The following is a 16,698-nucleotide window of genomic DNA, read 5'->3' as shown; positions in this document are numbered from 1 at the left end:
ATATTCTAATTTTAATTTTAATTATATAGCCGGATACTCTTACTTTAATGGGTATCTTAAGAGAGACTGATGTAGCACTTGTACACCAGTCAACAAAAACTGCAAGCTCATTAAATGCTTCAGTAATATTTGTAATTAAAACACCGAAAATGATTTTATAATTTTATATTTTATTATAAAAAATATGATTACATAAGTATTCCAATACGTGTTAATTATTTGGTAATTACAAACATAAAAATAATCATAATATATTTCGTTGACATATTAATTTAAAACCAAAAATGTTATTCATAACTTTGGCACCAATACAAAATCTCAATTTACCAATATGATATACTAACCAAAGTTTGATAGGTTTTAGAATTCATTCGATTAAATTATTTTAGAATAAGGTTCGATAAATCTCTATAATAATAAATGCACCAATGTGGGAATATATTTGAAACTCTTTAACATAATGAAAGTCATTCAGAATCAGAATACGCAATATTGAAAAAAATAAAAGCTTGCAATATAGAGAACTCAATATTTCGAACATTTAAATAGGAATTTTAGATGATGCTTCCATCAAGTTGCGTATCATATGAAAAATATTAGTATTTCGTATCAGAGAATACGTCAAAATACTATCGTTATATTATTTTTTTACCTCCAAGGAAATAACAATCAGCTACACAGTATAATTCATGTTCATATACAATTTATATAAATAATAAACCTACTTTCGGTAAACAAGTTATTGGATACAATCAATTTTTTTCGAGTAAAGAAACAATTAAAAATAATATATGTTTTAAAACGTATTTACCCAATGAAGAGTTTTCGGATAAGATACTTTATGCATCTACAGACAAAGAGCGTGTCAGACACGTGTCGTGGTAGACAAAAACCTTTCTCCTATACATGTGTACCACGGCCCGTGCCTGACACAATAAATGTTTTCAGATATAAACATTGCCCCATTTAAACGCAAATTCTGAATAACCTTCATGTTAAAGAGCCTTTAAGTACTAAAATTAACAGTTTACAAGTTTCTTATCTGTTTAATAATGCAGTCAATACCATATCCAATCACGAGTTATCAGCCTTCTAATTACTCCATCTTTACACATGTCACAAATGAAATAAAATCATAATATATTGTAATAAACATAATGGTTACAATTCTTACATCTAAGAAAATAATATGACGTACAAATACTTCGTAAATACTTGTGGAAGAAAAATAATCAGTCATGTAGTTTGCGTTGTTTGAATTACACAGATACATATTATCATATTATGATAGATATAGAAGTTATTGAATGGTTGGCACAATCGCGTACACCAATATATTTTAATTTATACTGACTGTATCTGTAAATAGCAGGGGAAGTTACGAAATTTACTTATAAACTTTTAACGTGAACACTAATATTTTCACTTTTATTCATTCCTCTTACCTCTTTAACGGTCTTCGAAAAAGGAGAAGGCACTAAGATGATTAAAACAGCATCTTACCCAGCTACATTTATGTTTGTGTGTTTTTACATAAAATATAGTAAATGTCCGTATCTGTGCGCATCATTCTTAAATTACAGACTCCGTTACTTTTATTAATTCATTTTAACAAGAGTATTAACTCAATGGTAATATAGAGTATCAATTTATGTTTATATTATCTTAAAATTATACATATCAATTATAACAACACTCAAAGCATGGTCCGTCAAAAATCATAATTATCACGTCGTCGTGACATCTTAATGGCTGCGTTCCACTGACTACAATATAGATAGTATTATAGACGTTATTCTCACTACGACATTATTCACGCAATTAATTGTCTTTGTCGATGTAATTTCAACCTGCTATTAAGGTGCCTTTCCACCGTCGACTGGCGAGCTATGCTATGCTGTTTGATAATTGCTTTACTCTCATGTAATGAAACATAATTCAATGAAGATAAAGAGAATTTATTAGTGGATTTGACACATAATCATTCCTTGTCTACCTCGCATATCTTAATGGAAAAGCATCTTTATAGCCCATAGTTAGTACATGTCCCAATTGAAACGGTCTATTAACGCCACTTAGTAGTGAGTGGAACGCTGGATATGTATAATTTTCAATACTGGCAACGACTACAAAAACAATACACATTATAAGTTCGATGTGACTATTTATGAACGTGGATTAACAAGCACACATATAGTCCAATTGACATCAGATGCACTAACGCACGTTATTAACAAACTTCTAACAGGCTGAAAATTTATTTCAGCCTGTTAGATCGGATATCAGGCATAAATGTTATTGGTTTACATAATAAATACTGTAACAAGATATTGTGTTGTAAGTAATATAACAACAGACGCGTTACTACCTTTGAGGATACATTCCATTAATCCTTTATCCCATAGTTCAGCTCCAATCACCATCTCATCATCATCTCATGATACTCTTTTGTTAATCTCATACCCACGTTCATTAATACTTGGAAAACAGACACAAATAAACGAACGAACAAAGAAATACCAATGAAAATACCATTATTGAAACATTAATAATAATCTTAAATCAATAGTACATACATTACTTGACTTGACAAAATTAAATGCCATTAAAATATAATTATAATAAATTTTACATATTTATATAAAAGTACACAATATTTAGTCAATTACATAATCAGTATTATAATAATCATATTTACGTTACTTATCCTTACAATGTCACAACAACGTGACTTCTTGACGATTCATGAAAGTAATAGTGTTGAAGATGGCACAAGTTAATACATATTACCACATCAGATTGATAAAATTAGGCCGGCGACGTACTGCCTGCGTTTACGCTTTCGTCCAGATCGACTACACTTAGGATTTAATGCTAATTAGATGATTTCATACCGAAAAGTCTTCAATATCACACATTTATGATATCAATGTGAATAATCCTGGAAGAGAGCATGCCAATTTTGACCGATAGAGGCGCCACTACTGCATATTACTTGGAGAATTTTTAACATTGAGTGTGTGCATTGTAGTACCGCGAACGGATACAGTCACTACGACGAAAATCTTCTCTATAACTCTTTAATTTCATAAAACAACATTCTGATATTCCTGCCACACTTATAAACAGAAGTTTAGCCTGATTATATACCGTATTACGATATAAAAACATAGTTTATAAATATATTCGAGTATTTTAGATATTTCATTATAATATCAGCCTAGTACCTTACCCCTCCCTTCATTCATTATTCGGTCTCACCTTTGAGTGGCGCGTAAAACCAGTTAAAACTGGACAGTAGTTTTAAACAGGCCAAAAAACATAGACAGTGTTTTGACTTCCCTTAGCGTAGTAAATCGGATATCAGTACATTAATTATAAAAATCGCATTTACATAACATTATTATTCAATTTTATAATACAATGGACTTCATTACATATTTATTCAGAAGAAATTGACGTCAACAAGAACCCTAATACAGTAAGTTATTTGCGCAATATAAATTGTTATTGCTACAAAAATTAATGATAGGAATACTTTACCTATAACGTTGGATATTTTCATGTTTACTGCAATATTATATGGATTCATTTCGCGCAAACACACACATGACCCATGTGAGAGAATGTGTCATATTGTATTAAATAAAACAAAATTATCAATGCACAATGGTTATCCCTAGAGAGGAGTGCTGTTTAAAACAAATTGCAAATGCGTGGCTAGGACTAAATAAAACAGGCTTTAGATTGATTCCACAATAGTTTGAGAAAAGGTAGAAGGAGGCGTAACGGTTAAATTATTGATCGCATCACACATACATATATGTGATGTCTCTTTACTCTTAGGCATCAGTATAGACAAAAATCTTACTATTAAGTCTACGCCATCCGTACCTACCTCTATACCATACTACCTTCAAAGGCTTGTATTCTTGAAGCGGAATAGAATCAAAAAAGTTAACATAACGTATTGGGAGCCCAATTGGACATTCACAGACTAGACTTTCGCCGATTCTTCTCCATAACTAAACACCTTGTGAAGTGGTTGTAGATGTAATGACATTCAAAAACTGCTTCACAAGATGTATTGATTTTTGATGTATAGAAACTACTCATAATTTAATTAACAGTAACTCCACATTATTACAATAAACATGATCATCCATATTATTGCAGATATTATATTGCATAACCTTAACACTAATAGAGAACTATATCGTCTAATATATCGTCTATCGTAACACATTACAATAGCTATTATATATTTTGTGATATCTAAAGTCATACATAATCAATCCAGATTCAATTATGTAATTAGTTTACTGAGATTGGTAATCCTCATTACACGATCTAGCGTTACTATATCTAATGAATTGGAGTAGGAATTTATTTAATACCAACAATATTATCGATACTTCACATACAAGCTAATTCACCTACAAAATGTCAAAATATGATTTGTTAAATTTATGAACTAAAAATGTGTTAACATGATGAAAAATTGACTGTAAATAGGAAATATCTATTTAATAGTTATTCAAATCTTTGAAATTGAACAAACATCACAAATACGACATCCTACAATACAACATATTATACTATGTCTACCACTACTTCTTTCTTTTTAATATGGACATAATTTTTAATTTCCTGTTTAATATTGTAAGACAGTACACTATAAATAATAACATTTATTTGTACATGAAAACTTTGTATGTAAATTTGTTTGTGCGGTTTGCAGGTCTTCTTCTCATGTCAGACTTCATCTCGGACAATAAATAATGCCGTTTATTGTAAATGATTAGATCTCAACGAGCACCTGCCCATTTCTATTAAAGTCATATCACTTACCAAATATATAATAAAGTAAAGATTTCTATTTTTTATCATGTTATAATATTTTAAAAAACTATCATATTTCGACACATTGTAGGTTGTCGGAGAGCTATTCTTTTCTAATTATTTCTTCAACATTTTTCGTCCTATTCGTTTAGTTTCCACTAAACTAGTTTTATAAACATTAATATTAATTTAGACATCTACATCGACACCTACCGTTATCGCTATTTCTAATATTTAAAGTACAAAAGTGTAGCACGTTTTTTTTATTTATGATATTAACTGTTATATGGAAACTGTTATAGCAGTTATTTTTATACGGCGAATAGAGTAGACTCTTAGCGATATATCTCTCAAACATTAAGAAGAAAAGTTCCTATAATTATCTGGTGGATATAATATTTTTTAAACTTAAGACATAAATCAGTTAATGAATATAATAATATTTATTTAACATAATATCTGTAATAAGCTTTATACGATTAGCAAAATTCTGTGATTTGCGATCCTGAAATATTTTAAAGATATAAATCATTTCGTTTACAACCTATACGTTTACAAAAAGCACATCTCGTTTACACGGGGTTCCGTTTGTTTACAACCTTACACGAAGCTCGATTACTTTTATCGCTGAGAGTCAAACGTGCGGAAGACTATTAACCAACGACTGGGGAAACAGTCGTGCGTTTCGTATAACGACTCTATAGCAGTGGCGGACTAAGGGCGGAAAGGGACTGGGGGCGGAAAGTTGAACGGAGGCCCTCATTGTCAAAAGTTGATTTGATTTTACAAATGTGTCATAGACAAATACGTATGATTCCGGCGACGTTTTTCTTTGTTTTTTGCTCATATTTTACAGATTGTTTGATTCTGACGACCGTTTCTTTGAGAGCCCGAGGCGGACCGCCCCTACCACCGCTTCCCCTTAGTCCGCTAGAGCTCTATATTACACTGAATGTATAACACAGTACACTGGTGTTCTTATGTGCTGTAGGCATTAAGAATTTCACGGGGGTGAGTTTGAATTTCAACTAGACATATATATGGTTTAAGAATGATCCCAAACCGAATGGTAATAGAACTAATTTTCATCCCAATTGAGACATAATTTTTGTATCATTAAACATCAACATTTTTTGTATCATTACAATTACGTGAAGTGCTCACAATGTTGAGATGCGGTACCCTCATTGTAGATCTTAGCCGTGGGTTTTCAAAGGCGCTGGGCGTCGCAGTAGGGGATGGCGCGCAGGATGGAGCCCAGCACGCCGCAGCCCGGCAGCTGGACAGACGGCAAACTGTCCAACTGAAACGAAAATAATTTATGTAACTATTTCTGTACTCTGACTGCATAGATAAGTATAGATATCTCACCGCCTTGTTATTGAAGGAAGCCCTTAAATGGCTTAAACGGCTGTCAAATGTGTCAGCCATTTAATGGCTGTCATGGTGTAATTTACGCGAAACAATGCCGACATGCTTCAAACACGAAAATAGATGGAGTGACAATTTCAATTGTCAAAACTGGTTACATTATCTTGTTAGGAGCGAGTAATCTTTACTGATCTATGTATTCAGAGCGGACTATCAGTTTGGCGCGGACTATACCTGCTGGCGAGTCGTGCACTATGCGGTGGTGGTGTTGGCGGCGGCCTGCAGCTGCATCTGGCGCTGCATCTGCTCCAGCATCTCCTGCATGCGACGCAGCTCCGCCTCCTGGGGACAAATGCGAACAATTTCATCGGTTAGAATCCGTCTCCTGGTGAATGTTTTCGACGGTTAGAAGGTTGCAAGTCCCTCTGTAGCTCATTATAACAGAAGTTGGAAGCAGAAATGAAAAAAGACCCTTTCTACACTCGCAGACCGACACGAGGGTTCCCTGTGTTGTAAAAGTCCTATAAATACATACAAAGACGAATACACAAACACCCAAACCGAGAAAATAAATCTAATTTCATCATTTAGATATTTTTTGTCATTTCAATCTACCGTCATTCATGTGTTTACAGTTATTTCTTGACGAGTTGCTGATAGTCGCCACACAGTAATTTATGTATCAAACTAGTACCTTTTCTCGCAATGCTCGCTCACGTTCAGTGGAGTCCTCGTTGGAACCATTCGCGAAGCCATTAGTGTCCGCCTCGCTGAGACCGCTTTCCGTTGATCTATGTGACAAAATAATAACATGTAACATTCACGTAAAGTAACAATAAAAAAAAAACTTCTTGATATTCCTATTGTGTAGTATGGTAGAAGATATGTCGTTTGAATGTAGTGCTTCAAACGCTATACTTATTTCTGCTTAATAACTTCTATGTAAAGTTGAGTGATCTTCGCAATCATCGCGGACTTTGGCAATACTTCTGCCTAGCCGTAGGATAATAAAGTATTAATAATATTTAAGGACTCGTATAAGAACATTTATAATCCTAATATCTAACAATGCATCTTTATGCCGGCAATGTCTACTACATACAGTCAGATGGACTACATGCTAGTTTACTATTTCTATGTAGTAAAAGCAATAAAAATATTTATATGTATGTAAAAAATCTTAAACACTTACGTGTGTCGTTTCGGCACTTGACCATTCCTTGCGAGTCTCTCCGATCTGTAGTTCTCATAGTGCACCTCTTGAGTGACCTCCTGCAGGTCCTGCATATGCGTGCTAAAAAAACAAAAAGTTTTGTCATAAGTAACAGTAATGAATAATGAGTATGGGGGCGCGAGGAGACCTGTTAGGTCTGTTATATATTTAGGCGGGTTTTTTAGAAGTAGGCCTTAGTCCACCGCGCTGGCCAAGTGCGAATTGACTTCATAAATCTTTGAGATTTTTTTAAAGAACTTCCAAGCGAGTAGACCATCTTACCACAATTTTCTTTATTATAACAAGTGATAATTATTTCTATTAATTTGGAAAATCAGAGGTACAAGCTTGGGGTTTGAATCTCTGACGCCCCATTGGCATTGGTGCCAGTTAGTCGAACCACAGACGGTTCTACCACCTTCAAATGTGGAGGAATATCACCGTTCAAACTATACTTATATACAGTTGTGTTAAACGCTGCTGTGTTCTTGTTTGAAGGGTGTGGTAAGGGACACATACTTGTCCGATACGTTCCAGCTTAATCCTCAGGGTTAGCGGCGCACCTGTGACCGACCTCGGGTAAGAATATCTAATCCTATCTGGGGTTGATTACATGTCTGCATTTTCGTGTGCTACTCTATATATAGTACAAGGAAAATCGTTAATCCTGACGATCCTGATGAGGAGAATTGAACAAAATTATCATCGTCATCGGTTCTTAATAAGTATTCAAAATTTTAAATTAATCGGACTGTTCAAAGAGGGTAAAAATATAGTTCAAAGATTCCGTTACATACATACAGGTCAAGCTAATAAGAGCGTGTTAAAAACAATAGTTTCCTTGAGAGATACGCGAGTATACTAACATGAGCATAGTCCTCAGCTTGATGAAGTCGCAGTGGTCGGGGTTCTCGACCTCGACGACGCCCCAGGGGTAGAGGCGGCCGCGCACGCGCCGCCCGCGCACCTCCAGCTGCTGCCCCGCGCCGCACACCGCGAACGGCACCGCCGCCTTCAGCTGACGCACCTGCAACACGACGCTATATAACAACCTTGCTTGGACGTCATCGTCAATAAACTTATGAATTAACCTTGTAGGGACCGCGCCACACTGCTAGTCCGCTCCGAATATAACGGTTAACAGTTGACATTTATTTTCTCAAAAGATTTTACAAAAATCGCTTACTGAGAAACTTACAATTATTAAATAATAAAAATTCGTAAACCAATTAACATATTATGATATTGTTAGTTAGAGGGTGAGTGTAAAAAAGTAAATTGTCAAGTGTGCAAGTGATTCGTAGGTATGCGTAGCGTGAATGAAATGTTTATTAAGGCTAATACCATAGTGAATGGTAATTATGATTATGTAAGTATTTATATAAACCTATACTTTCATACATGTATTATTTATTATTTTATTTTATTTATTTTATTTAAACTTTATTGTACACCTAGTGGTTACAAAGGGTGAACTTAATGCCTAGTGGCATTCTCCACCAGCTAATCCTTGTTAATGAAGAAATGTTGTGGTGGATGTTACATTAAAAAAACAATGAGAAAACAAATGCAAAACACAAAGACAAATGATTATGTATATACGAGAAATATATACAAATATAATACATATATATAACTAAATATATACATAAACAAATTGACACATATTATGTAATCTTAATATATTAATCAATATAGCAATATCATAATATATACACATATAAAATACGCATACAGTACATATAAAATCATATACCTACTATAAAAATTGAACACAGCTTAGTTAGTGGAGTCAGACAGATAATGCGCGCGTACTTGTTTTTTAAAGGACCACATTATTGTTATTATTATATAGAAACGAGTCGCGTCGCAATAGAAAATTGTAGATTTCCTTGTAGATTTTCCCTAGCCGGGAATTAAACGAATTAATTCTGAAAATAAGAACCCTACCTTGTTCCACTATGGGATAGTGTAGCTTACAAGGATTAAATTCTTGGAAGTATTGATTTACGAAAAATTAAATGAAAAGACTAATTTTGAAGAAAAATAATAAATATTGTTCAGGAAGAATTCATTACCTGTTCTTTATAGTCCTCGTCTTCATCGCTGTCGCAGTCGGGCAAAGGATATATCTTTATTCCTTCCCTTTCAATCTCCTCCATTACCTGAAAATCATTTAACAAAAAATAGTACCTTAGTTTCATTACATTTGTTTCATCCCCGTCCTTGTCACAGTTGGTCACATTTCACGCGACTCCCTCGTACTGTGACGTCACATATTTTGCAATTTTACATTTTGAAATTAAAAAATCTAACAGCAGTTCCCAAATGATTACCATTTAAATTATCTATACATATAATAAAATTGTAGATATTTTACATATTGAATGTAATTTTGAAATTACATCACGAAATTTGTGATTCCTCTCCACCCCTTATCACACTTTATCGACTCCGTCCCTCTCCCCGAACATGTGACGTAACTTATGGTCTACCCCTAGGCAGAAAAATTACGATTTTATTAACATAGTGATTATAATAATATTATATACTTAGATAATATTGTGCTACACCTCACCCTAGTTTTAAGCCTCTGCACTTCTTTCTTCGTCAAACAATCAGCCTTAGCGATGACAGGCACGATGTTAACTTTATTGTGTAATTGCTTCATGAACTCTATATCCAGAGGCTTCAATCTGAAATGAAGAAATTATCACAAAAAGTTACATACTGATTAGGTTAGTTTTAAATGCAACAACTCTTTTCCTATTCACAAATAATAAAAGAAACTGGCAAAGTACAAGTCGAACCCGCTCACGGAGGGTTCCGTACCACCAAATTTTCATTTATTTTTTATGTTCAGTATTTGTAATCATAGCAGCCATAAAAGTAATAATACATTGGGAAAATTTGAACTGTCTATTAAGGATTCAAGAAATAGAACCCCGTGACAGACAGACAGACAGAAGAGTAACAGCTTAGTAGCAGGGTTTGGTTTTTAACCTTTTGGGTGCAGAACCTTAAAAACCATGTAGTTACATACCCATGTCCGAACGGCGATATGAAGTAGAAACAGCAGTGGATCCGGTTGTCGACGATGTTACGTCGGTTGAGGCCGCTCTCGTCGCGCAGAAATCGCTCGAATTGCTCGTCTATGTATTGTATTATAGACTGAAAATAAACTAATCATTAGTATCAACCCTTTAGAGCACTATCTTATATATAAAATTTTCGTGTCACAATGTTAGTTACCGTACTCCTCCTAAACGGCTTTACCGATTTTCACCAAATTTTATATGCATATTCAGTAGGTCTGAGAATCGGCTACTATCTATTTTCATACCCCTAAGTGATAAGAGTTGTTCACCATTAACATTTTTTTTTTATATGGCAGCACAACATTTTCCGGGTCAGCTAGTATAAATATAACATTATTTGCAAATAAAGCTGCAATTTTTAGTCTAAACTTTGAACACAATCAATTATATTGTGCAGTGCCAATAAGTTTCTTTATAATGCCTCTCTCCAATAGTAAGTTTCATTATGGTAGTGATAATATAGCTGTAATTATTACAATATAGGTAATAAATCAGAAATGCCTGCTAGAATTAAACCCTGAATTGGTTAACACGATTGCCCGACCATATGTACCATTTATAATTTCGAGACTAGAAGATAACAAACCAATTAAGTGTCCTCAGCATGGAAGAGCTTAACTGTGGTAGGATATTTTTAGCTGTATGATAATAACATTCACAATTACACTTGGGTCAGTCATGCAGTCATGTAGGATGTTTATAAATTGAACAATAAATATAAATAAAAATGTACAAACACATGAGAGTATTGATTAAAGTTGTTAATGCATAATTAATATTTGTTTAGCATGAAATAAATAGTTCAATGCAAATCACTGATTGTTGCAGGTATTACTTGGGGTGCCCAAGAGGAGATTTCGGAAGTATCTCGAGCGCGTCAGACTGAGATATGGGGTAGAAAACGGGAAACATCATAATCTGCCGATTACCACAAGTCGAAGTAGTAAAAAAAATAGTCATTTTGAAAAAAAAACATCCTGTATTATTATGCTATCTGATAGTGTCACTTATTAGCATGAATCCCTGGGAAATAATGACTAAAGGAAAAGGCTATTTCTTAGGAAAATACATTATTGTCATATGTATGAGAAGGTTCTCATACTATTTTTTTTTCAAATCATCAGAATAAGAAAACACCCCGCTAAATCGAAAAATATCATATAACATTCAGTTCATTCTAACGTCTAATCTACACAATCGTATAGGTCCCAATGACGCTCGAGTTACTACACATATAGCATCATGAGCTCCCCTACCATATATGAGTTTATTGAACATGAATAATTTGTAACTACCAAAGTCCTTGTTTACAATAGATAAGTATTTCTACTGTGATTAGGGATTAATTACAACCTAATTAGTATTGGGCAAACATTTACTTTGTCTATAGTGTAAGCAAATGTTATTGAATAAGTGGGAATATGAAGTAAATGAATGCAAATAAATAATATTGATGTGTTTTAAAATTTCGGGGTTCACAACTTCTAATACAAAATTTAATTTAATAAATAATAAAATAAAATTTTTGGTTTTATGTATAGATGTATAGATGGAATTTTGTATTTATGGTACAGGATTTTATAGTGACATACGGTAATTTTGGCCTTAGAAATATAATGGCTTAGTAACTTTTAGGCCCAGTCAGACGTTTTTATCTAACCCTCGGGAGTGGGACCTATTTCTGGATAAAACATACTGTACATCCTTTTTTGAACCATTGACAATGTGTGTATGTATGTACACGATAATCAGTTATAGTTATAGTTAAGATGTGACTAACATTTATAATATTAGTTAAGATTCGAGACTAAAATCATTTTAAACACATAATCCAATTTTGGAATATAAATAAATGGTGCTTACCTTAAAGCAGTCAGTGTTATCAATAGCATCCCCATATCCAGGGGTGTCCACAACCGTCAAACGCAGCTTCACACCCCTCTCCTCAATTTCAACAGTTGATGCATCAAGTTTCACTGTTTGATTTGTCTTTTCTGTCAAAGAAAAACTTATGATGGTACATACTATAAATTTTACTTGTATGAAGTATTATTATAAGACTACTATATTATTGCCAATACATTATATCAAATATCCTGTAGTTGATAAATTCACATCTGTTATAATAGCATTTCCTGTGTGTCTTAGTCATAGATATAACAAATGGATCTTATACAATGTGATCTTTTTATCTTTTAAACTTTATAATATTAACCATGTGTTAAATTTATGAATCGTGACTGACTCATTCTAATACAGTTATCTACAAGTATGTAAAAAATGTGTATTTTAATCACAGTAATTACAGTAGCTGTGACAATAGTAAGTAAATATAAGGCATCATTATATATATCATACATAGACCTGAACTGTTTACATATTATATTCAATCTAATTAAACAAAATTGATGTTTTGTGATGATAAAATCAAAATAAATAAATACCGGCTGGGCCTATATTAGGCTTTGTTGTATATATAGATGAAATATACCCAAACCATATTTGGGGTTCTATATACAAATTACAATTCTCAAATTAAAATTATTTATGAGTATTGATACATATTAACAATAAATTATACGAGGAAAAAGGATATATAAACAATAAATGAGACCAAATAAATTGATTACTTTTCCTTATAAATATCATATTTTGCACTATACACAAATATACCATAATTAAATACAACAATAAATAAAATACAGTTGAACATAGAAGCTCTTCCTTTTGAAAGTCAGTTAAAAAAAGAAAAAATAATTATAGTTTAAAAACTAAAAGCCACGCTAAAATTGTTAATCCTGATTCCTGACGAGGAGAATGAGATAAAATTATTAAAATCAGGTATTGTCATCGATTTTTGATAATTGTTCAAATTTTTAAATTAATCGGACCCTTCAATGTGAGTAAAAATCGAGCTCAAAAAATCCGTTACGTACATACAAAGATACAACTAATAAAAGCATGATAAAAATATCATATCATGGTTACCAGTAGCATCAGGTATGACCCGTTCAGGGTATAGGTCAGTCAGGAACAGGGAGTTGACGAGCGTGGACTTCCCAAGGCCACTCTCCCCTACCACCATCAACGTGAACTCGAAACCTTTCTTCACAGATTTCCGGTGCACTTGATTCGGCAAATTTGCGAAACCCACATAACCTGGAGTCTCCAAGTTGGAAAACTGTAACAAGATGCATAATATAAATAAATAATTTATTATATGATTATCACAAATATATTTAGTAAAACTGGTGTTTTAAATGACATTTAAATAAAACTTATAGCTATATTGGAGACATATTTTCCTTAGCCATTGCAACATAGTCCTCAGGAAAGATTTGTTTGTTATTAATAAACTCAGAAGAGAGAATAATAATAGAATTATATTTTCCTACAGTTATAAAATAAGTTCACAGATTGAGATAGTGATAAACTGGTTCATAGAAAAAAAGTGCTAATGAGCAATTTTCTGGCATATGCTAATATACAGGGTGAATTTTTAAAACGGGCCTTCAGGGCCAAATCCGAAACTATAAGGATTAGCGAAAAATGCTGAAAGGAGTTACGAGGCCGATTTTGATAAAAACTAAAACTGCATCATTAGTTTTTTAAAATATTTTTTTCCTTAGCCGGGAATCGAACGAGTTCATTTTGAAAAAAATTACACCTCTATATTATTCCACTATCTGATAGTGTCGCTTATAAGGATCAAATTCTGGGAAGTAATGTTATGTGACAAATTAAAGGAAAAGGAAAATTTTGAAGAAAATACGTATTTTTCCATACATTGGCATACTAATCCTTAAGGATTATACATAACAAATAATTTATGTATAATTCTTTAGAAACAGACATAAGTCATACCATTGAAGAATTTATTGGTTAATCAACTAATTATTCGATGTTATGACTATGACATACGGCTTAGTATGAGAAAGTAATAGTTTGGCAAATAAGTTACTGCCGTTTTTAGGATTTATTTTTTAATGAAAATAGATAAGTGATTAAATAGTAAATTGTTATTGTTTGTTGTTTATAACTACGTTTCTACAGTAAATATAATTTTCTATATCTCTTTGTTTAGTTATCACTCGGATTTGACTCGAAAAAGACATTCTCGCTAATTGTCAATTTTACATCTGTATTAAACGAAACTCCGCCCATAGCAAGTAAATCTATTTTAATGGTCCTAAAAATAACCTTAGCTAAGTCGGACGTAAAAATATAAATTATTGGGAAACAAAACGTCCATTTCGAATGATTAGAAACATTGAGCCAAAAAAAATGTTAATACACAAAATGTTTAAATTGATGAATGGCGGGAACTTAACTGCCAAATTAATATGAAAAAATATGTATTTTCTTAAAATTGAGGCTTTTCCTTTAGTTTGTCATTTATCATTACTTTCCAGATTTTGATCCTTATAAGCAACACTATCAGATAGTGGAATAATATAGAGGGTGCATTTTTTTTCAAAATGAACTCGTTCGATTCCCGGCTAGGGAAAAAGTTATTTTAAAAAAGTAATGATGCAGTTTTAGTTTTTATCAAAATCGGCCTCGTAACTCCTTTCAGCATTTTTCGCTAATCCTTATAGTTTCGGATTTGGCCCTGAAGGCCCGTTTTAAAAATTCACCCTGTATATCACATTAATCCTTAAGAAAGAAAATTGAATTAATTTATAAAATATTTATTAAAATATATCATCATCCTCTAAATGTTTATTTTATTGTGATACACTCAAGAAATGTAGAGTAATAGTTATCATGCCCCCCACAGGAATAGGTACAATATTATCTGCATAGCCTGAATTTTTTTTTATAATCACATATTTTCAAGCTATACCTTTTATATTGCCTTTATATTGATTCATATTAATGAAGTTGTTAAATGCCTATGCCAGAATAAGCTCATAAGGGGTCCCTTCCTTGTTAAATACTACCAGTAGGTAGTTTACAATAGTCTCCATCAACTCATATTCTCTAACTACTGGGCATAGATCTTTTTTTAGAATGGAATGGAATAGAAGGGTTTAGACATTAAGCAACCAGGCTGGCTAGTTGCAAACTGGTAGACTATACAGAACTTTATAGATCTAAGAACTTGCCAGAGTTGCATGCATGGGATTCGGGCTAGGGACCCCTAGATATGCCATATTCAAAAACTACTAACGTATCATAAGCCAAATGTACTTTTCTAATGCCGGTTAAATAATAAGCTAAATATAACTACATTAAATTGCAGGTTTTTTTGCACTTACTAAAGCAGTGAGATAAAATTTTGAATTAAACAGCTTGAAACTTTTGTATGTTAAACTCATAATTTCTTTATATTACATCCTATTAAAACATCCTGTACATTTTAGTTGTATGTACTTAATGTAGATCAATGTATTTGTAAGCGTTAGCAACCAGAGCTCATTATAGAACAGATAAACAAAGGTCTAACAAACTTTTGAGTACGTTGAACTGTTACTATAGAGACGTAAACGTATTGGAATGATAGACGAGACACAATCGCGTACATTCATTTATTCCAGCACGCATACACATTGACACACATCCGCTGTTAACTGTATCGAGATCCATTTCACCATTGGCATGCGTAACAATGATCCACAGTATGTATGCTATGTAAGTATGTAAGCAAATGACCCAGTGAGTCACTAAACTTTCCACGATTTTTATCGCTAATTATAGCTATTCCAATGTTTACAGTTTAGGAAGAGATAAAGTGTACACTAAAATGTAATAAACAGGGATAGTAATTACAGAAAACTTACGTTTTTATTCGTTTCGTTAGACATTCTTGTCCAAAGCCAAACTTCCTTACAGGTTGCGGTTCTATTCACGGTTTTTGTCAAAAGTATGAAGATAAAGTTTTACAGTATGCTTGGTAATATTCAACTCTCTTAGTAATGTGCCGGGCTGCCGGCTAACAAAATTCTACTCTCTCTAACTAATTTAAACTTACAAATTACAATCCTATCGTCATCATCACAGCACAACTACAAAGTGGTTAAATCATTTATTTTATTTATGCTTTCTATCTATAATCTTTGGTCAGCTATATCAATTGTCAGTTCATATTTTAATGTCAGTTACAGTTTTTGGTACAGATAACATAGCATTTCTAAATAATCTGTAGTTACAATTCAATAATCATATTTTTTG

The 16,698-nt window shown here is 32.8% G+C and overlaps 1 protein-coding gene across 1 annotated transcript; it reads right to left on the bottom strand.

Moving 5' to 3' along the window:
• Positions 1–150: 150 nt before the first annotated feature.
• Septin1 (Septin 1) lies at positions 151–16,571 on the bottom strand. The gene is made up of 11 exons (XM_073078299.1): positions 16,308–16,571; positions 13,513–13,705; positions 12,388–12,518; positions 10,470–10,597; positions 10,005–10,122; positions 9,505–9,591; positions 8,293–8,453; positions 7,406–7,507; positions 6,908–7,004; positions 6,448–6,555; positions 151–6,145 (listed from the first exon to the last, which is right to left on the bottom strand). Exons 1-10 carry the CDS (start codon positions 16,329–16,331, stop codon positions 6,466–6,468), a joined length of 1,131 nt encoding a protein of 376 aa, XP_072934400.1. The 5' UTR covers positions 16,332–16,571; the 3' UTR covers positions 151–6,145; positions 6,448–6,465.
• Positions 16,572–16,698: the final 127 nt, after the last annotated feature.

Source organism: Epargyreus clarus, unplaced genomic scaffold (genome assembly GCF_041222505.1).
Source record: "Epargyreus clarus isolate Ecla_fem2 unplaced genomic scaffold, WU_Ecla_fem_2.2 ptg000012l, whole genome shotgun sequence".
Lineage (NCBI taxonomy): Eukaryota > Metazoa > Arthropoda > Insecta > Lepidoptera > Hesperiidae > Epargyreus > Epargyreus clarus.
The sequence above is the reverse complement of the archived record's forward strand: the minus strand, read 5'-3'. Positions and strand labels throughout refer to the sequence as shown.